Source organism: Lonchura striata, chromosome 1, assembly GCF_046129695.1.
Source record: "Lonchura striata isolate bLonStr1 chromosome 1, bLonStr1.mat, whole genome shotgun sequence".
NCBI lineage: Eukaryota > Metazoa > Chordata > Aves > Passeriformes > Estrildidae > Lonchura > Lonchura striata.
Genome location: NC_134603.1, coordinates 59839581 through 59862129, shown reverse-complemented (window position 1 = coordinate 59862129; position 22549 = coordinate 59839581). Strand labels below are relative to the sequence as shown.

Here is a 22549-nt window from a genome sequence, read left to right as displayed (position 1 = left end):
TGATAGAATGGGACCACTTAACTGTGATAGGTTCCTGAGGCAGCCAGCACTGATTGAGGGAAGTCGTGTTAAGTTGCAGTGGGACAGTTACACAAGGACAGAGTGGCCCCAGCACATACTGTTTGAGAAAATATGTTTGAGAGCATGATGTTGAGAGTGTTCTCAATATTTTGGCACATATTGAATTTGGCACCTCCTTTGTTCTCACCCTCTGCCTTTTATTTCAGGTAAGAGTCAAAATCACTCTTGTGTTCAATGAGGGGCATGGGTTTATACCAATTGGAGGGGAGCAGTTTTAACTATCTTCTTGGATTATACTACATGAGTTATCCACCTAAGAAAACTGGTAAACTTAAGAATGAGAAAAAAGATAACTGGAGGTGCCAGAACATGTTAATAGGAAGATAACCAGAGCAGCAATCGCCAAAGTCTGTAAGTACATCCAGTTGCTTTGATGGATTCCCTCTGCTCATCCAAGTAATTACAGAGGAACTGGAGATGCTTAAGACTCCTAACAGTGCTCCAGGTTAAGGGAGCTGTGACATAAGAATTTCATGCAATACAGTATCTAGCTCTGATGAGCAAAGATTTAAAACAAAAAAGGTTACTGCTGTAGTATGCACCTTTACAGAACTGTTTCATCAAAGCATTGTTTCTTTGAATGGGATTCAGGGATAATTTCTGAGTATGAGTGAGTGCAAATACTGGGGGAAAATCAATCATGAATGTACTGCTAAAGAGAGGATGCTACTATTAAAAGTTCAACTAGCCACAGGCATGTAAGCCCTGTATGCTTCAGAGGCAGCCCCAGAGAAAAAGCTTTTCTGAGAATGTATGTATCATGAAAAAGTGTTCTAAACTTGCAGCAAAAATACATGCTGGTAGCCTGAGCCCACTGTAGATATTTTGAAGGATTAGTTATCCACTTATATTATGGAAAGATTAATGACACATTAGTAAACTTGCACAAGTTTGTATTGAAAATCAGTCTGCATGAACAGGTCACCTAATTAATTGAAAATTACTTCTTTAGGTTTAGGAATGCACAGAAGAAAACCCTAACTGCTCATCACAAAAGCCAAATAACTGAAGACTGACTCAACTTCCACAACAAAAAGGACTTACACTTGCCCTTTACTAGCATAGATCAGCTTTTTGCTAGAGGAGAAAAACATGCACTGCATATATAGCATTGCTGTTCTTATTACAGCTTGATAACCCTGCCATGGATCATTTGTCAATAGTTTAAAGAAAGCAGTTAAGCCGTCCACAACAGTGCAAGAGGAGACCAGGCTTCACCTGATGAACAGCAGCTTAACTCGACCACATTGAACCCAGGTCAGATAATCTACAGCCTTAGCCTGAATGAAAGCTCACCAAAATTACTTTTTCACATCTGTAACATGCAGCTGATGGATTTTAAACAAATATAACCACCTCAGCTAGGGAGAGGTGAAAAGCCACATGATATACCCGTATTTTCATGTTCCAGGATCAGAGGGAGATGATGACATCTTGGATGTGTTTGTGTACAAGGGTTCCACCACACCCCCTCTCAACTACTCCATGCTGACAAGCCTTTACTTGGTGCAGGGAGGCTACAAAACTATGAAAAACTATCTTTAAAAAGGTAGTTTCAGAAAGCTTTATTGAATACTTCTTAGTTTATTACAGAATCAGTAAATTACATTTTGCATTAGCCTGCTTTGCACTTCCCAACCAGTTCTGGACGATGTTACAGGAAATCTGTACTACCATACCCAGGAACAAGTACAGTTTGGAAGGACTTCTAGTGGTGTTTGAGTGTGACTGGGACAGGCCTGAAGACAGGCTTACTTTGTCACATGACACTACAGGTAGAGAAAGCAGATCTCTTAAAATGCAGTCATGCTGGTTAACCATATGGCTGGTCCAAAGGCTCTTCCCTTCTGCTATCTTGACCAAAAAAAAGCCAGGTGCCTCCCTATGTTGTTGCACTCTGTTGTTCATCCTAAACCCAGGGCTGTTGTAATTCTGGTGGTAATTAAGAAATCTATTTGTTTATTATAGAAGTGAGACAAATTCACTTGATAGAGACTATCACAATTTTGTGCAGATGATTTTGTATAAGTGAGAAAATAATTCTGAATGGGATTCTGAAGTCCAACACTATTATTTAGAATATTTTTTCATATTAATTTCCTAAGAACTTTGTATGTCTACCTTGTGCAATTAACTTTCCTGTAGCCTTATTTGTTAAATCCACAGTGGCAAATGCGAGAGTTTTTCCTTGCTTCAAAATCTGAGCTGTAATCAGTATGTCTTCTCCAATCTTAGCAGCAGAAGTGTATCTTCAAGGAAGAAAAAAAGGACAGGTAAGCAACTGTACAGAGGATAAACCCAAGAATATTCCTGCATTTTATAGTATCATGAAGGAATTAGCAGAAGTGGGTAATAAAGCCACATCTCTATATGCCTGCCTACTTGCAAACCCTCATTTATGGATTTGAGCTCCTCTAACTACTGGCAGTGGGAAGTAAGTATAAGAGTCCTCTGAGAAAATGGAGGCTAGAAAGAAACCCATTGGCTTGGTTCTGAGGAAAAGTTTGTTTTGGAACAGAAACAATGAGGTATCCAAGACTTCAGTAAAAGTTCAGCTCCAAGTCCTATTCCAACTACTTCTGGCTTCCTACAGCCTTTCTAAACTAGTCTGGCTGCTTCAGCTGTAAAATGACAGTGTCAAAGGCTCCAGAAGGTAATTTCTGTATGGAACTTAGCATAGGTTAACTGTTCCCATACCCTGGTTAGAGGAAAGTAATGGAAATCTGGGCAGCCCTTAAATGTTGTTTCCATTCATTAGACAAAGCTTTGCTTTTATTTACGTGAGCAGAAGGGTGTGCTTTTAAAACACACTCTTTGGGGAATAGGAAGAAATTTCTGCACAAAGAATTCTGCTGGGAAGAATTAGGAGAAACATGATTCAACCATGATTTGAGGTAAGGGAACAATATTCAAATGTCAGAGCTGCAGAGGAAAATTAAGAACTGCTGGATGTTAAATCTTGTCGAGATAAATTTTATCAACTAGTCCATTTTTATACACAACACCATGTCACAAGAATGTCAGTCACGCCTAATGCTGATGTAGTACCAGCTTTATTGCTTGACAAGGGCAGGATTTCAGCCTTGTCTCATTTCCAGAAGCTGCTGCTGATCCTCTTGTGGTTACCAAAAAAAAAAAAAATTCTCTGTTTCTCTCTGTTCTTTCCATTACTGAAATAGCTTCCTCATGACAACTTTTTAAAAAGCTCCTTCCCAAAAAGGAAAAAAGTTCTTGTAACAATATTTGATATCCAATCTCACTTGTTCAATGAATGCAGTAGTCCAAGTTAAAAAAAAAGATATTAATATTGCTTCATGTAACATTGCCTAAAGGTAATTTTGGATCTCCTCCAGAGACAGCACTTTCTTAAGATTTCAGCCCTTATGTAATTGGGTGAACATAACTGATAGTGTCAATAATTCAGATGTTGGCCTCTTGTTATACTACTGCAGGAAAAAAAACATAATAACAGGAGAATTTTAGGTTTTAATTTCCAGTAAGATCTTAGTCATTGCGGTGGTAGCATGAAGCTTAAATAGATGCTTAATCTCCCATCTGCCTAGTGGAGAAATCAGAAGGTGCTGGGAGAGAAAGGAGGAAACCTGGTAAAGATACAGATCATTCCCCACACACTCAGTAAAGCTTTTTTTTTTTAAGGTAGTATTGTTGAGGGGTTACTATTTTAACATTTTTAATGCTCTGTGCTAGTTATTCCAAGTAGGATTACTTTAGTTCCAATTGGTCATAATCTCTTCATTAAAAGTAATGAAGCAAAGCTGACAAGCTACAATAGCATGATCAAAGAAAGTTTCAGATCAATTGGTTTTTTAAAAGACACCGTGCTTTGAATTTTCATTACAGCAAGAATTATTCTCAATATAAAACTACCTTAAAATAACCTAGAGCAGAGAGATTTGTCTTCCACTGAGAAATTCTGATTTAATCTGTAATTCACCCTCTCTACACAAACAGAGGTAAACTCTTTCCTGCTTTAATATTTTTCTCTGGTTTATGGAATAATACTAAAAAAAGGGTTTATAGAAAGCTGCTTACTTGAGGAGACATTAACATACCTGCACAAGGAAAAACTGAAACCAAACCAATTTCTTAGGAGTAAAATTGTTGACATATCAACATCCCTTTACATTGTATAAAGGAATGGGCACTGTCTCATCAATACATGTAACAAATAAAAGCTTAAGAAGGTCCAACTCAAAATTTGAAACCAAATGGCAGTCTCCAAAAATACACATGCAACTGCTTTAATTTATCAAAACACGACTTCTGAAACCAAAGAAAACACCCATTTTTAGTGAGTGCCACAGCACAGATAAGATGTCAAATGGAGTCAATAGAGGAAGAAATGTCTTTGGTAACCATAGTGGATGATACCTACGTGATGTTCATGTCCACACTGACCCCAGGCGCTGCTCTTTCTGTGCACAGCAATGCTGCTGTTGACACCACATCCACAAGGGTGGCTGTCAAACCTCCGTGTAATGTGCCACCTCTGTTTGTATGCTCCTCCTCTACTTTCATTTCACAAACAACTTTTCCAGGAGTTGCAGATTGAAGTTTCACCTGTATAACCAAAAAAGGAATAAAATGTTTAGTGAGTGACAGTAGTACCAACACCTAATATTGCCCTCAATCAAACTGAAAGTAAATTTTTTCTGACTCTAGACTCATGAGACAAATTAAAATATGGAAAAGAGAGTAATTCAACTGTTCCATTAGATATTTCCATTAATTTTGAGCAGAAGACTGTTGCTTTAGAAAAATGTTTACTTCTAATGCAGACAAATATTTAAACTGACATCTTAACAGAACTTCAATATGTGCCATGCTGTCAGGAATTCCTTAGGAGAAAACTGTCTTCAGTTTTTTCTTTTGCTTTAATCCATAAGTAAAAGACCAGATTAGAGGGAACACAAAACTGCTCTAAGCATCTGTGTGTACCATAGTTGTAGCTCACAAAATGGAAATGAGACCACCAGTAATTCATTAATCACATAAGAGCAACCTCAATAAAAATCAGTATTTTGAAATGAGCATTGGAAATGCTAATAGATTGGCCTCTCTGATGGGAAATTCATATTCATGAGTAGAAGTATCCAAGGCTGTATCACACTGTTACAGCATCATTATTTGCGTATACACTTTTATTCCAGCCCACTGGTGGTAAATCCAGAATTACAGCTCACCTATGATACCATGCTTCCCCGTGTAGCCAACACAATAAGCTGGAATTTTGAGACAAGAAGTTACTGCAATTCAGTATTTGAAAATCTCTATTTAATTTTTTTCAGTTAGTAGCACTATATTAAAAGCCTGAAAGCACAGGCAAAACTGGGATAAATTCCACATATATTTACATGTATAACTAAGACTTTTAAGTGCCTTTAGACTATTAAAATTTAAATGTAGACATATTTATCATATTTATTCCTACTATTTTTCAGGTTTTTTACAAGGGCTTTTTTAAACTTGAATGTTTCCATTCTGTTACCAGCTGAGTTAAATATTTTTTCATCTTAAAAGGTATTAAGATTGAAATGTTTCCAGTTTCATTGTTCCTTATTTATAATGCAATGCAAGAGCTGAGTTTCACCCTTTCTGATAAACCAAAGTTTATCCAAATTCTGCAGACAAATGATACAAGATCAAGGATGATGTAGTACAGTCTTATAATGGAAAAAAAACTGGTATTAAACTGAGGCAATGGTCAAATATAGAAATAGCACCTGTATCAATGAAAACCCCAATGAAATCCTAAAGCAGGCATGCTGCACTGCACTGGAGGCCCGAGCTTCTGACAGAATTTCTAAGAAGCACTTTACTGATGTTCAACACTGGGAGCAGATTGCTTCCATTCCTGTCAGGGACTGGTGCCCCACCCCACCAGTGAGGCAAGGAAAGCATCTGGTCCCATTTGTCACTGCTCTGATCTGGCACTATGTGCCTGCTCTCCTTGATGAAAATAGTTCAGTACTTGAATACTTCCAGGACCTACTCAGCTAGAGCTGCTAGTCTGTGCTTCTCCCAGCCCTGCTGCGCTTGCCCTCCCACGTGTCTGCCTTGGGGAACAGCTTCAGCTTCCAGGCTTTAAACACAGGCATTAAACCCTGGGTCGATACCACACAGGAGTTACACCAGAAACTAAGTGTGAGGCTGGAGGTGAAAGGTTTCAGACTAAAATGCGTCTTCTCCAGTATAAGAAAAACCTTGAGTCATTTAATTATGGTAAGAGATTTCAGGTATCTCCCAGAAAAGCAGCAGTTACTTTTAACTCAAACACAACTGTACTTTTATTTTTATTATGATCAGATTCCTAACATCCTAATTCTAGAAGGTTGTAGGAAAAATCTGAAAGTATTCCAGAGCCAGACTGGAAGCCTGTCTCCCAAGGCTCACTTCTAGCCAGTTACCTTTACAAGCTGAAATGCTAATATTTGCTCACCATTTATCAGGATTTAAAAGGAACGTAAAGTTATCACAGTGAAGTGGTGACTAAGAACTATATGGACTCTATAAATATATAAACTATCTTCCTAAAGCTTTATACATTTTTTAAAAACTTTATACTCACCAACATATCTTGGAAAAACAAGACTAAGAATTACTTTGCAAAAAGTTGATTTCTATTAAATGTATCAGATCTTGGAGCTGTCAACAAAAAGCACTGCTTCCAATATATCATTTGCACCTCTACAATGTAAAGCATATCAGTTTTTACATGGCTGATTTTCTTAGATATATTTACTCCATCACTCCATGTCACGGTTACACAAACACATAAAAATTAAAGTGAAAATTTAATAAGAACACTGAAACTTCTTCTAGAACAAGAACTTTCCTAGACAGCACCTATGCTATTGCATACTATACAGGTTGCAGTGTAAATTAACAGTAGCTTCAATTTTTTTTTTAGCATAATGTAGCATGACACTGTAGCAGTACCAGTCAATCACATTTCTTTACACCAGAATGTGCAGTGAAGGTATAGTGTAAGGCCTTGTGTAGAAATTCAGAGAGCCCTGGGGTGTGTGTTGTGCTTTCAGCCTGACTTCAAGCTCAGCAGGTGTCACAATGAGGCATCTTTCTAATATAAAACAGGGAAGAGTTTATTTCACAATTTCACGGTCCTGGAAGTTAGTGGCTTCGCACGTACTGCGAAGGAAAGAATGCCACCTGCTGAATGACTCCTGAAGGTTATTCAGTACAGCCACCTTCAGAGAGCTGCTGGAAAGCAACTGGAGTATTTAACGAGAGTTACTGAATAACAACTGAGTAATTATCATAACAATTGTTTTCTACCCCGTGTTAGCAGCACGGCGCGAGGCCCGGGATGCGGGGAGGCACCGGCGAGCCTGCACCACCGGGCTCCTGCCGTGCCCGCAGCCCGCCCGGCCCTGCAGCCCCCGGCCCGGCCCCCGGCCCCCGAGCCCGGCTCGGCCCGCTACTCCCGAGGGGACAGACCAGCCGTCCCGCAGCCCTGCCTCCGAGTGCCCGTACCTTGCGGAGCACCCGGTCGAAGCCCTTCGACTCCACCATGTACTTGATGGCCTCCTTCAGGCTCTCCGCCGTCAGCCCCATGCTGCCGCCCCGCCGACCTCCGCCCGCGCCCCGGAACGGCAACCCCGGCGGGCGGCGCCGCCCCGCCTTCCGCCGCGGCCATGGAGCGGCGGCCCGAGGCAGCGCCCGCCCCGCCGCCCGCGGAGCGCGAGCAGCGCCGGGAGGAGGAGGAGGCGCTGTCCGCCGCCAAGCGCAGGAAGGTGCTGTGCTCCGAGTTCGCCGCCATCACCAGCAGCGACGAGGCCGTGGCGCGCCGCTTCTTGGCCGCCAGCGACTGGCACATGGAGGTACGGCCGGGCCGGCGGGGCCGCGGGGCTGCCCGGCGGCGGCCCCTCCCTGCCAGCCGCCCCTGTGTTTCAGACGGCGCTGAACGCCTACTTCGACCCGCCGCGGGACGCGGAGGCGCCGGGCGGGGCGGGCCCGGCCTGCGCGGACACCGGCGGCTGGTAGGTGGCGGGGACGGGGGAGGTGGCAGGCGGAGGGGCCGGGCAGCGGAGCCTCCCCGGGGGGAAGGCAGGCTCTCCTGCCCGGGGGGAAGCAGGTTCTCCTCCCCAGTGGGGGAGGCAGGTTCCCCTCGGCGGGAAGGCGCTGGGGCTCCCACACTCGGGGAGAGCCACGGCCAGGCCGAGGCGGAATTTGGCGAGCAGCGCTCCCCGCCCGCCGGGATCGCGCCTCGGCTGAGCGAGGCAGGTGGTTCCTGTTCCTTCTCTGCTCCCCTTCTCGTCCTTTCCCAACGCTTGTCTCCCGCGGAGAGGCTCTTGGGATTTTGGGCTGCGTTTTCCCTTTGTGGATCCTCTGGACTGGTGGGCTGTGAACCTTTTGGAGAAGGCACAGGCACATTTTCTTCACACTGGCTTGTGTTGTGCAGTGATATGTATGAGGATTTGACCATACACACACGTGTATATTTGTAAATTATGCATATTTGTATTACAGAAATAAAAACATGCATGTTTTTATTTCTATAAATAAAACTGGCATGTACATGCACACCTTGTTAAATGTACCTGTCATAGTCAAGATGTAACATCTGTGTTTTACATACACCATCTCACAGCACACTGAGGATGTACTGAGTGTATTGATCTGTATGTAGAATTGAACTTTTCCAGATCCCTGCCTGCTGTGGTTTAACCCTGTGGGAACTCAAAATGTCTCTCAGACATTTTTAGAGGTTCCAAGCCTTGGTCAGAAGCATTCTAGACCCTGGCAGACAGCTGAAAAACAGCTGTGGTTTTGGGTTTGAGCCATGGAATGAATTGCCGGCTTTGGAGGTGGAACAAGCAATCACAAAAGGTTAGATAGTATAGTATAAGTAGTTACAAAGTAGAGGGGAAATTTTTTTAGTATTGTACAGGGGGGGTTTAGCACATGTACAGGGGGGTTTTCACTTTGTACATGGGGGTCAGAAGTTCTAAGATGGAGGAAAGTGGGCTGAACCCATCCTTCTTCCTTCTTCTTCCTTACCTCCATGTTCTTGGTGATGTTGGCACTCACAGATTGGTTTAGAGTAGAAAAACACTTGGCAACGTAGGTAGTAGGTATTGGGGAATAATTGTAAACATGTTATACGTAATATATCTTATAAAAGATAGCAGCAGCCCTGGGCGGGGGGAGAGATGAAGAAGACAGCAGATAGAGAGGATGTCAGGGTGTGTGTGTGCCTCTACCCAGGCCGCTGATCAAATAGCCGCAGTCCAAGAACATAATCTGTTAGATAACTAGCAATAAACTGCCTTGAGACCGAACAGCTAAGCCTGCGGAGTTTTTCTTTGGAAGCACGGGTTGGAGGAGGAATTTTACCACCACATGTGGCCCCAAAACAAGGCTGGGGTTCTCACAAACCCCAGATAGCCACTCACTTGGATACCCTGACTTACTACCACCCTCTCAGTGGGGTGGGAAACAGAATTGAAAAAAAAAAAGATAAAACCCATGGGTTGAGGTAGAACAGTTTTACAGCAGAATGAAATTAGAGAAAACAAAAAGAGAGAGAGAAATGGAAGCCAAGAAAGGTAAGTGATGCACAGTACAATTGCTCACCACCCATTGACTGATGCCCAGCCCATCTCTAAGCAGCAGTTAGCTCATCCTGGCCAGTTGCCTCCAAGTTCATTTACTGAAGATGATGATCTATGGTACGGAATATTCCTTTTGCCAGTTCAGGTCAGTTCACCTCGTCGTCTTTCTTCCCAGCGTCTTATGCACCTAGCAGAGCACAGGAAGTTGAAAAGCCTTTGTCTTGAGGTAGCAACTAGTTAGCAACAACAAAAACATCAGTGTGTTATCACCACTATTTTGACCAGGTTTGCTTGGCACGGTTTTGGTAGTGAGGGGCTACAGGGCTGGCTCCTCTGAGAAGCTGCCAGAAGCTTCCTCTGTATCCAACAGAGCCGAGGTCAGCTGGCTTCAAGGCAGACCCGCTGTGGAACAATGCTGTGCCCATCAGCGGTGGTGATAGTGCTTCTGGAATAATGGACTTAAGGTTGAAAAATTGCTGCACGACAGCACCTGCAGCAGAAAAGAGAACTGAAAAAAATCTCTGCAGACACCGAGGGTCAGCGAAGAAGGAGGGGCAGGAGGTGCTCCAGCTGTAGGAGCAGAGATTCCTGTGCAGCCTATGTGCAGAACATGGTGAAACAGCTGTGCTCCTGCAAGCCCATTGGAGGACCACAGTGGAACAGAGATCCACCTGCAGCCCAGGGAGGACTCTACACTGCAGCAGGTGGGTGCCTGAAGAAGGCTGATCCCATGGAAAGCCCATACTGGAGCAGGCTCCTGGCAGGACCTGTGGGCACATGGACAGAGGAGCCCATGTTGGAAAAGGTTTGCTGGCAGGACTTGTGACCTCATGGGGAACCCACTTGGAAGCAGTCTGTTCCTGAAACACACGGAGAAAGTGGGATTGTGGGGAATGAATTGAACTACTCAAGTGCTTTGGATTTCATTGGTTACCATCTGATTAACTTACATCCGAATGGTAAATGTTATCTTCCATCTACAAGCAGGAGGAAAAACCCCTTACTTCACCTGTGTACCACAGCCCTGTATGTTTAGGTACTGTGTTTTTAAACAATGGTGAGATCAATACATGCTTTAGAAGATAAGTGAGGCAATCACAGATAGGTTAGTGTTACACGTATTAACAAACAAATACACTCTCTCTTTAGCATTGACCTCACTGCAGATGCAACTACAAGCACTGCTGGTGTCAACAGTGAAGACACACCGCAAAAAGAAGATGATAGCAACTTCTCGCTGATCACCTGGAACATTGATGGGCTGGATCTAGGAAATGTGAAAGATCGAGCTAGAGGAATCTGTACATACCTGGCACTGTAAGTACAACCTCCTCTTTGTATTGTCAGGTACCTGGATTCAACAGAAAAAAAACCAAAACTTCTTGATATAAGAATTTACAAATCTTCATGTCCCAATTATCTTAATGTTAGGTGCAACAGATCAATCACTGTATAAACGCTAAATAGCTGAGAGTTGTTATGCTGACTGTAAAAGGTGTGAACCTATGCAGCATCCCAGAGGTTAAATATTTTGAGATGGCTACTTTAAAAGTCTAATAATGAGCAATATTGTTCAAGTTGCAATCATACATCATGAACATAGTTCATAATTGCATCCTGTACATGAGAATCTTCGTAAAACATGTCTCAAAGCTACATTGCATCTGCTTAGGCTGAATTTCTCATGTTATGTAGTTATGTGAAACCTGCAAGGTCATGGCAGAAGGAAGTCATGCATTTTATTACCATATTGGTTTAATGTTCATAATAACAATTGTTTACTCCCTTTTAATAATGGTGGGTGTCTATGTGCTGCTAAATACAATGCAGATAGCTTTTTTTCTTCTTTAAAGAGCTGATTCTTACAAGACCTAATAAAATGAGGGCAAGGTGCACCTGAAATCCCTGGCTTTGATCCATTTGACCTCAGAGTGTTGCAATACTAATTCTCAGTAATTAATTGAAATTTTTCTTGCCTTGCTGATTTCAGATACAGTCCGGATGTTGTGTTTTTACAGGAGGTCATCCCACCACATCTTCCTCTTCTCCAGATGAAAGCAGGCAATTACGCTATTATTCCAGGTAAGAAAAAACTTTCAGGTACTAAAGACAAAAACCAGAAAACAAAGTTTGGGTTTATTCTGTTTCTCTTGCCAAAACCTCCAACCATTTAAAATAATATAAAGAGTAAAGTGAAGAAGGAAGTGCTTGGTGTTTCTGTGTTTTGGTATCAGCATGTAGCTTGATGCAAATTATGCATGTGAAAAGCTTGCTTTTCTGGCATTTTCCTGTGTGTTTCTTTTTGCATTTTGAAAGATTGGTAGGAAGGGTAGTAAAAAAGTGCCATAGATAAGTAACTTTTCTGGGTATTTGCATTTAAAAAATATGAAAAAATTCAGAGCGTTATTATGCAACTTTTCACTGATGACTTAAAAATCAACATATATTCTCACAGGCTGTGGTAAAAGGGTCTCTTTCAGAACCTTAACTGCTTTATGGCAGTTCTGCTGTGGCACAGCAGAAGATGTCCTGAAACATTTATTTTCTTGGTCCTCTGTAGGTAACATAGATGAGTATTTCACTGCTGTAATGTTAAAGAAATCAAGAGTGAAGCTACTGAAACATGACATAATACCTTTTCCAACGACTGCCATGAAGAGGAACCTTTTAGTTGTGCATGTGAGTGAGTCAGGATGTACTAAGCAGCTGTACTTCTGTCTTCCAAATGGAAAATCCCAGGAAAGGCTGAACTGGATTTTTCTTTATGACAGTCTCAAAGAGCAGAAAAACTTCTCCAAGCATACAAACCCAGTTGCATTTGATACTGACAAACCTATATCTTTTATGCAAGTTACTTACCATACTTTGTTTTCAAGTCTCATAACGTGTGAAAACAAAACTAAAAGCCTGTTACCCTCCTGTAAGCCCCTTTTCTTCAATGTAAAACTAATATTAACCAGAGCTCTGACATTCAGTAATTTGCTTTGTGATTAGGTTTTGTCTTTGAGCTTATTGTGATGTGGATACTAACCCTGCCTCTTTGTTTCGCACATAGGTGAGCATATCTGGTATTGAACTTTGCCTTATGACCTCCCATCTGGAAAGCACTAAAAATCACTCCAAGGAGCGTATAAAGCAGCTGCAAATAGTGTTCAATGAAATGCAGAAGCAGTCTGAGTCCACCACTGTTATATTTGGAGGGGATACAAACCTCAGAGATAGCGAGGTAAATAGAAATAAGCAACTTTGTTATTTAGAGAAGGTGTTTTGACAAAACCTTCTCAGGCTTTTCTGTTATCTATATGAGAAATTACCTACTCAACCAGAACAGAGATATTCAACACTCATTCTTAAGGTGTGGAACCGTGACTAAGTAGAAATAAGAGCTGTTATGGCTGAAGTGATATGTATGGAGACCCCTTCCCAATAGCAAAATACTTTAATAATAATACTTGTATCTGAGCAGATGCAGGCAGATTTGATGGAAGTTTTGACTTCAAAGACATCTTATTTTGAGAACCTGGTCTTTACTTGTTAACTCTCCAGTTCTCAGAATCAATGAAGGAAGAGGGTGCTCTGGAGAAATAGACCTTAATCCCTGGCAGTCAAGGTATTCAAAATTAGCAGTTTTTGGCTGCTGATACTAAAAGGGAAATACGTGCATTATTACTAGAAGGTCAGTGTTTCACCTCTCCCTATAATGAAATTCTGTTGCAGTTAACTGGAATGACTATTTAGGAAACATGGTGTTGGCCCCTACACCTCAACATTTCAGAGCTGAACATTTATTTTGGAATGTGTTTTGGATTTAGAAAGTGCTATAGGAAATGGTCTTGCTTTAGAGTATCTGGAGAAGTACCATAGTTTAGAAACATTTCCAAGAGCTTTGATTTTTAACAACTTACGTTTTACAGAAAAAAATCCAATGCTGTGACAACTCAGTTCTATTTTTTGAAGGGAGAATTTGTGAATTCACTATCTTGTGGAATTTTTTTCCCTCTTTCTACCTTCAGGTTACTAAACTTGGTAATCTGCCTGACAACATTAAGGATGCCTGGGAGTTTTTGGGTAAACCTCAGCACTGCCGCTACACTTGGGACACGCAGTCCAACACCAACCTGAATGCAGCCTACAAGTGCAAGATGAGGTTTGACCGTATTTACTTTCGGCCTGCAGTGGAAGGGGGGCATTTCATTCCACGGAGCATGGACTTAATTGGTTTAGAAAAACTAGAATGTGGCAGATTTCCTAGTGATCACTGGGGCATTCTGTGTAATTTTGATGTTATATTATAAAAAAGAAAGAAATACTTGAATCTTCAGTTTTTAGGTGATTTATTCTTGTTTTTACAAAATTTTACTCTCTCAGTTTAAGGTAGGGCATATTTAAGTTTCCAAGCCTAATATGTTCTTTGTTGTTGGCTTCTGCAAGAATGGCTTTGTTTCAAGCCAGGTTTCCCTTTTCCAATTGTATGCAACTTCTCTTGGATCATGTTTTATAATATTTATTTTTTAAAATATCTGCAAAACTAAATAAATTCTAGTTTTAAAATGACAGGAAAAACCTGTAAATACAATTCATAAACATACTCAGTGATTTAAAAGACATTTTTATTTTGGCATGTATTATGATTTCATAATAAAGGCTTTCTTTCTATTTTAAGACTACTTTTATTGTGCCTTCATTGTTTATTTTGTAGCCATTCCCATTATCCTTTATGACCTTGTCTTTTGTAGGATATTTTGTGTTAGCTTCTGAAGTTTGTGTTGAATGTACACACCCCTTCAGACAAGACAGTAAAGGAGCTGAGGAAAGAATGACTAGATTCTCACAAAATAAGAATTTCTTAAGTAGAAATTGAACTACTGTTTAACAGATTTAAGAAAAATATGCCTTCTCTTTGATAAAAAAATTATATAGGCAGATGCATGGAAGTTGTTCGCTTGGGACGGTGTATATCTTACTTGGTGTTTATTAGCCTGGATATGAGGTTCAGATTAAGATGTGTTGCATTTCAGTGAGCTCTTATAAACTGCTAGGCAAAGTCTGAATAACTCAAGGCCTTGCTGACTTTGCAGAAGGTCATCCAGGCCTTCCTGCTCTTAAGAACTGTGTAATCAATCTTGTAGAAGCTGTTGTTTTATAGATGTGCAATGGTGTTGTAAAAGGGAAAGCCTCCTAACTTCCTGATGTGAAGTTCAGTGCACAGGCATGGACAAATAACGTGTCAGTGACATGAAGTGAATGGAGTTTGACAGTGTAAATTCTTCTTTTTGTTGTTGTTTGTCTTTGGTCTTGAGCACAAAGCTTACAAACAACTTGTACTTTTCCTGCACTACTGTGGTGGCTTGGTTACACCTAGTAGCCAGTCTGCCACCCAGCCACTGTCTCAGTCCGCTTCCCCAATGAGGTGGGAGGAAGAAATCAGAAAAAAAAGAAACAAGAAAGCTTATGGGTTGAGGTAAAGACACTTCTCAATTATCCTCATGGGCAAAACAGACTTGGTTTGGGGAACTTAATTTGTTTGGGAAACACATGCAAGGAAGGAAGTTCCTGCAAATTCAGCTGGAACATGAAGAACTTCTTTACTGTGCAGGTGGTTGAGCACTGGGTCAGGCTCAACCAGAGGAGGAGTGGAGTTTCCCTCACTGGGGATATTTAAAACTTACTCCTTACTAATGTGCTCCAGTGGACTGACTGTGCTTGACCCAGGAGCTAAATGACTGCTGGTGTTCACTTCCAGCCTTACCCATTATCACATTCTGTGACAGTAATTTACAGCCAGTAAAAGTGTTTGACCACTCTTTCAGTAAAGACATCCATCCTGATGTCCAGTCTGAACCTCTCCTGAATAAGTTTACCAGCTCTTCCTCTTGTCGCAGGAACGGGGAGGCCTGAGGTGGGTGTGGTTTTCCTTTCATTCAGCAGGAGGCCCAGGTGACCTTACTAAACAAGCAAGTCTCAGGATGTTAATTCATCTGCACAGAAATCAGCTGCAGAGATCTGTTCTGCTTTCACTTCTTTAAACAACAAATTCCTTTTATTAAAGGTGAAAGAGAACAGCCTGTTTTGGGAAAGATGTCCAATCCTTGATTGCTTTCAACATACCCCATTATTTTATAATAACTCAGCTGCAAAAACAAGGAGGGAGAAAGCACTGATACATTTTTAAACTCATGTTGAGCTCATAATCTCTCCTTTCTGTTCCAAAAGAAATAGTTCTATAAGAATGTGAAAAATAGGTACAATTGCCAGGATTTTCCTTCTGGCTTAAAATGGGGCTGGCACAGATCACACATTATGACTTGCTCTATGACAATCTTGTTCCTTACTAAGCCTTTGAAGAAATGTCATGGGGTTTGTTGTCAGGGCTTGCACGTCCTCCCCCTCCCTGGTAGTTCCAGCCAAAAGATTTGTCTGGAAGGTGAATTCAGTTCAACTTTTCTAACAGTGTTTGAGAAGGGAAAAGTACAATCAACTCGTGTTTCATCAAGAAACACCAGATTATGTGGCCTTCTCTATTATGGCTGCTTTTGGTTATGTGGCTACACCTTCTGGACAATTCTGGAAGACATGAAGGAGGCTGACTCCTGTTATTCTGAAATAGGTTTTTGAATCAGGGATAAAAAAAGGCAGGAAAAAGAAGAATTCAGAGTAGTGTGTGATCTATCTCAATGCCTAAACTCCAGATCCATTTCTAGCATTGACTGATTCCTCCTTTGATCAGCAGTCTTTCTTAACCTTTGGAATAGATAGTGAGGGGGAGGCATAAGAGCAAGAAAAGACATAACATTTGTATGGGCCAATTCATTTCTATAACTATAAACAGTAGTTAAGAGGAAGACTCAATTCAGTGCAATTAGTGGTTAGTCATTATTTTAAAATTAGGAAAATTATGCATACATCCTTTGAAAGCATTTTTGACCTACAGAAGTGGTAATACTTTATAAGAAGACGTGAACACTAAATGTTTCACTGACTACTGGATGTGAAGCAATACATCTTTAATTAAATTTACTTTAAACCACTTAATAAGCATCTAAATTGCTGACAATCAAGAGCAGTCAGAGTCTTTAAATTAATTTGCCTCTTAATTTAATCAGTGATGTAAAAGGTAAAATATTTGCTGAGTACAGCAACTAAAACTTAAAGGGGTAGAAACAGCAAAGTTAAACCAAACAAAACATTTCTTGGCCTGCAATTTGTAATTTGATTTATTTTCTTGATTCAATAGCATAATATTATGGCATCTATACAGTCCAAAGGATTTATACAAATGTGAATGTGAGAAAATTAATAATCAACAGTAACCTGTACTTGTGAAAATCGTACAATTGGAGCATTATTTTATTAATTCTTTGATCCAGTTATCAAGAGATGCAATTTCTTCTGAGAACCCAGCCAGTCTTAAACAGTCCTACATGAAAAGAACTTGAACTTACTAAAAGAGAAGATATATACCTAGAATTAAATAAAGAAACTTAAATGTATAGGGAGTTAAATAGGTGGATTTAAAAAGAAGAAAAAGGTGGGAAATAGCAGGTAAATTTCCCAGGTTTTTGTTCACTAAGATTATAATACATGTTCATTCATGAAAATGCGTAGATTTTATTTTTTGTATTTCTTGGAGACAAAGCTTGTTGTGTAACATCAGCTCAGAGGAAAGAGACTCCCAGTGACTGAGAAGTCCTCAGTGTAACACTGACATTTGAGAAACTAGGAGGCTTAAACAGGAGGCACAGTGGGCTGAAATGCTGCTTAATTACAATTGAAATGAAAGTTACACTGTTTCTGTAGTGATACGACATCATAACACTTAAAGACAAAAAGGAAGGATTACACCATGCCATGATAAATTTTTGCAGTACAGTATTTCCTGATGCTGCTACTGGTGGGACAGAGGAGCTAATGAAAATCTACTCAGAAAGCATTTGTTGAGGCAGAAGCTTTACCTGGACCTGGACAGTAGATACTGTGTACAAGTACAGCTGGCAAGGCTGGACAAATATGTCCAAGAAAGGGAATTCACTTTTTTTGTGGCTTTCAAAAATTCTACCAGTTATTGAAAAATCAGGAAAAAAAAATCTGTCTCGGATGCCCTGGAGGTGAATGCAATCATCATTTTCAGTGTTGGCAGACACTTCCTTGGGTTGAAACAGGTCAGAATTTTTTCCATTTGGGATGGAATGTTGAGGAAAAGGGTCTTTCTGCAAAAGCACAACACTATCCCACCAAGGTTTGGTAACTAAACTTGTGCATGTTCCACACCTCCATGCAGATGGCTGGCAGGGTTCAGGTTGCCCAGAGGGCTGCAGCAGCCCCCTGCAATGGGACAAACCTCCCAGTCAAGCTATGCCTTGAGTCAGGGCTTCCCTGCCACCAGCGCCAGGTGGGTGGCAGAAGGACCATTTGATGTTGGTGGATTGGTGCTTGCAGGTCTCCCAATTACCCCTGGATGTCTGGCAATTACTTACCTGTCCTGGCTGATGGCAGCTTCACAGGGCCTTTGTCTGTCCAGGTGAGTGCACCTACTATGGAAAGGAGCTGGAGGTGAATCAACATTGATCTAGCAGGCTATAAGGTTGTAAGCTTCCATGGCCTTCAGATAGCTTGCATCACACTCAGCCTATTAGTTCATCAGTGTTAAACCTGTTAGCTCATCAGTGTTGTGAAGAGCAAGAATTGGCTCAGCAGGGAAATACCATCTTAGCCTCTGCCCTCTGCAGTAATCTGCTTTCTCAGTCTGCTCCTCAGTTTGACAGCATTTCTGGAGTTCACAGGCAGAGAATGGGCAATGGGAGCTGCTGCTGGGGTTCTCAGTTGGGAGCTGTTTGCTCTGATGCCTTTGTGTTTGCATGGGACTGGCAAGCAATTCAAGAAAGAAAGTCTGCTTGTGACAAAGCCAAGGGCACTGGACCAGCTACTGCTGTGCAGAGAAAGCAAAGAGGGGCATTTGCTGCTTTCATCCTTTCCCCTGCTTTCACTAAGGTTGTGGGAGGTACCTCCTGACAGGACGAGCAGAAGGCTTATCTTCCTCAGCCTGCACTGCACCAAGGAGCCCTTTGCATACTTGCACAGATGGTTCAAAAAGCTCCAGCTTAGAGTATCCAAGTGAATATTTTTTCCTGCAGAAGAATCTGAAGCTATATCTGGTACTTTTCCAGTCAGTAAAATTAGGAACTCAGAAGCATGCAAAGCACTGGAGAGCAATCATCTTCCCCCACTGGCTCTGTAAATCAGCCCCGGTTGCCAACAGGAAGGCTGCAAGGCATGAGAAATGGGGCTGCCTTAGTAAGGACAGATAGCCAGGCTTCCTCTCTCTACACACACTTCCCTTTCAACACCAATGAGTCTCAGTCAACATCAAAAAATATACAACGTTCACATTGATCTTTTTTGTGTTATTATTAGAAGAATTATTTTTACATCAAATAAGCACACTTCAGCCTCCCTAACTGTGGCCTAACCATGGAAATAACAGAAATTGAGGAATAAAAATTGATGTAACAACACAGCATGAAAATAATTTTAAACGCAGTCAGACAATTTCAGAGTTACAGTTCAGAGATTCATATTGTATCTTTACAGAGCTTGCACCAAGGGAGATTTGACTATCTTCAGGAAAAGTCATACAGCCTACTGTTAAAAAATATTGAAAAGGTGGGAATCAGAGGGGAAATAAAAAGACAAGGCAAAACAGTTGTATAGTGAAGAGATGACATTTCTCTTTGCCTTTTTGACTAGTAATGAGAATCACCCCCATATTTGCCTTAAAGCTAAATTAGTCCAGCACTGCAGAGAAATTTGTGGTTATCCTTTCATGATGACACCATCATGGACTGTACCATGTCCTTGTTTTGGTGTATCATATCAAAGTTTATCTGATGGTCCATGAGCCAGGAAACGGCCATTTTTTACTGGAGCAAATTTTCCATTTCATCTCAGCAGTTTTCATTTCTTCACTAGCTCCTAGTGGTAATACTAAGGAAGAAATAAATTCTATGCTCCACACGTCTCCTCTTCATCTTTCTCCTGCAACTTCAGTATAGAGTTTCCACAATTAGAGTATGAGTGGTCTTGTGTTTTTCTTTTGCTTTTGAGGAAAACTCTATTTTATTGACAACTGGGGATGCCCATAAGCAGAGAGAAAGAGTCAGGTCCATGAAAACTTGGGAAGTAGGTTTTGGAGCAGAGTTGGAAAAATGCTCTTCCGCAAGGAACAGATTATAAATTACCACTGCAAGGTTGTCACCTTTCTGGTGTTTAGAGAGTGGAGGAGCCAGTATTTTAATATTTCATTATTTTGCAGAAAAGCAACTGGTAAAGCAGCAGGGATCATATATGTATGTGTGATGTGTTTTCCGTGGACCACCTGCTCCACTGGTTTGTAGTCTGGAGTAGAAGACTGAAACTTTCTCAGCTATTAAAAGTTGCCCCATGTCTGTGTGGCTTTGCTGGGCACTGGACACGCTCCATATTGCAGTATTATCTGCCATTACAAAACGTTCCGAGGAGAACAAGGGTGCTGAGTGAAATGTAATGTTTTTGATTAGATTGCCAGGAAGGGGAGTTTAGTAGGACTGGCTGGCAAAAATCCTCTCTGTGTTAGGCTTCTGCTAATAAACTTTGCATGCTTTCTGCTTTATTAGCATGAAGCAAGGAAAAAAGAGGGATTCTTTTTGTTGCAGTTATTTGCAGTCTAATTTTTCAGGCCAAAAAAATCACCTGAATGATCTTTATTATAAATATACAACAGAACCAAGGTGAAGCACAAGTCACAGAGAACCCAGTAACTCTGTTTTCAACGGATCAGCTTTTCACACAGTATCCTTCGGTTGAGGCTTTCAGATTACTTAACTAGGTTGAAAACAAAATGTTCTTTCACAATGTATTTTTGGTTTGAAAGGGGATTGGTAGCTTTCTTCTGTCTGCTTGAAGCCTGCTGAGCTGCATGTACTGTACTCTCTTAAAGCTTGGTTCTTTGCAACTTTGAGAATAAAATACTGTACTTGCTCCCATTGACTGACTGAAATAAAATAATCTATGATTCCTGAACAAGTCTAAATGAAATAATAATATCCTTATTAGTGAAAACCAGATTGTTGATACGATAATTAAGCAGATTTATTGTCATCTTCTTGGTCTAGTCTGCTGAAACAGCCTGATGTTTTATTTAATCTCATATCAGAGGAATTGCAGGCGGGTAATCCATCATTAAACAACATTTAGAATGATGGATGAAAATGTCAGCTTTCCCAACATAATCAATCCATATCTCATTAAAACATATTATTTATGTTTCTTATAATGGAACCTGCAGGGGTTTCTTGAGGAAAATGGAGACATCAGCTGTTGTTGAAAGATGAGATGATATACACTGTAGTTTATGAATTAATAAATGCATATAAAAATACTTATCCACACTATCAATTGTCTTTTACAATTTTACAAATAAATCAAATGCCTTGGCTTTCCTCTTGCTGTGTATGGCAGCATTTTGTTATGTTCATTTTGTTAGTACTAATTCAGTGAGAAAAATATTAAAAAGCATGTAGGAAAGACCATTTTGCAAATTATTTCCAAGACATGGTGTGGGGAAAAACCCTTGAATGCAAATTAGTAAGAAAAACTTTAATGTTCTGTTGTTTGCTAGGGTCATCTTTTGTCCCCGTTAGTCCCCTGTTAGATGCAGACAAATCAATGCGTTTATTTTACTACAACAGAGTTCCATTTTAAGGATACTTTCTACTATAAGCTGGCTCCAAAATGAATGAAACTTTGATTTATGTGGTTGTGGTGCTGCTGTAGCTCTGGTCACAATGGCAGATGTTGCCTCACTTTTACTATATTTGAGGATCATTTTATGCTTCAACTCCTAAACATCAATAAAGGAAAACGAGTAGCAAATGACTGCCTTGTGTACAACAGACTAACTCATATTTCAGATGAAAATGAAGATGAAATGTAGCTTTGCTGTGGAATTACCATTATGTGCACCACTAGCAGAAGAGAGCTGGCCACAGGAAACTGTTCCTATCTGTACAGCAGCCAATGCAAAAGAAAAACTGTCATAGTTTGATCTTTATCAGGTCATCTTCATTGCAGCAGACCAGTGACAAATGTATATGTTGGTCATCTAGAGCTGCTTTGAATTCTTGATCTTATATGGGCTCTGGGCACAATGCGCTCCTAAAATTTGTTCCAGTTTATTTTACCCAAGGCAATGCTGGCTGTGAAGGGAAAACAAGCAGTCTCTACAAGCTGTTAGCTTTCCAGATAACAGCGTGTGTGTATGGAAACAAGATTTAAGACATAAAGATCTTATATTTTTCTCCACCTTAAAACAGCAGGAGATATTTTCTTAATTTCAATTTTCTTTGATTGATATAACTTCACCTTAGTGTATGTGAGGAGAGGATCTGTATATACAAGAAGGAGAAAATGTCACTTCTTCATGCAATGATGATGAAAATTACATTATCAAATACCCTAACCCAATCATCAAAACAATCACAATATTTTCACACTGACTCAGAAATCTATCAGTGAACTAGTACAAAACTGGTTATGCAGATTATATTTCTTCTGAAATTACAATGATACTTGCTTCATATTAAATAAGGGTACATTTTATGTCAGCTGGAGGAGTAACTGGAAGGCAGAAAAGATGTCCAAATCTCAGCAGTGATGTCCAGAGCAGAAAAGTGAATATATTATAAAAAAATTGCAGAAGTGAAAAATATATTTGGTGTCTGTCAATAAACCAGAGAGAGAATGCATATACATGTCTGGTTTAGTGCCTGTCTCTGGAGGGCACACATAAATCACAAAATGTCTGAAAGTCACATTTAGAGAACTTTTCTTATTCATTC

General features: G+C 40.6%; 2 protein-coding genes and 1 long non-coding RNA gene across 3 annotated transcripts; 1 reads left to right on the top strand and 2 right to left on the bottom strand.

Moving 5' to 3' along the window:
• Nucleotides 1–1631: 1631 nt before the first annotated feature.
• ACOT13 (acyl-CoA thioesterase 13) lies at nt 1632–7734 on the bottom strand. Its single transcript, XM_021528654.2, has 3 exons — nt 7597–7734; nt 4478–4662; nt 1632–2330 (listed from the first exon to the last, which is right to left on the bottom strand). The coding sequence occupies exons 1-3, from the start codon at nt 7675–7677 to the stop codon at nt 2174–2176; spliced, it is 423 nt and encodes a 140-aa protein (XP_021384329.1). The 5' UTR covers nt 7678–7734; the 3' UTR covers nt 1632–2173.
• Nucleotides 7735–7745: 11 nt separating this feature from the next.
• Nucleotides 7746–14344, top strand: TDP2 (tyrosyl-DNA phosphodiesterase 2). Its single transcript, XM_021528652.2, has 7 exons — nt 7746–7943; nt 8017–8102; nt 10827–10994; nt 11668–11759; nt 12238–12356; nt 12733–12903; nt 13691–14344. The coding sequence occupies exons 1-7, from the start codon at nt 7758–7760 to the stop codon at nt 13970–13972; spliced, it is 1104 nt and encodes a 367-aa protein (XP_021384327.1). The 5' UTR covers nt 7746–7757; the 3' UTR covers nt 13973–14344.
• On the bottom strand, nt 9597–18473 carry LOC116183239 (uncharacterized). Its single transcript, XR_004147815.2, has 4 exons — nt 18152–18473; nt 11654–11780; nt 10987–11028; nt 9597–9864 (listed from the first exon to the last, which is right to left on the bottom strand). It is a non-coding gene; the product is annotated as an uncharacterized LOC116183239 (long non-coding RNA).
• Between the last annotated feature and the right edge of the window lie 4076 nt (nt 18474–22549).

Coding starts and splice junctions, on each gene's coding strand:
- ACOT13 (XM_021528654.2), bottom strand. CDS start 7,677: ATGGGGCTGACGGCGGAGAGCCTGAAGGAGGCCATCAAGTACATGGTG. Junction 4,663..7,596: donor TCGACCGGGTGCTCCGCAAG/GTACGGGCACTC, acceptor TTGGTTATACAG/GTGAAACTTCAATCTGCAAC. Junction 2,331..4,477: donor AGTGTGGACATGAACATCAC/GTAGGTATCATC, acceptor TCTTCCTTGAAG/ATACACTTCTGCTGCTAAGA.
- TDP2 (XM_021528652.2), top strand. CDS start 7,758: ATGGAGCGGCGGCCCGAGGCAGCGCCCGCCCCGCCGCCCGCGGAGCGC. Junction 7,944..8,016: donor CCAGCGACTGGCACATGGAG/GTACGGCCGGGC, acceptor CCTGTGTTTCAG/ACGGCGCTGAACGCCTACTT. Junction 12,904..13,690: donor CAAACCTCAGAGATAGCGAG/GTAAATAGAAAT, acceptor TTCTACCTTCAG/GTTACTAAACTTGGTAATCT.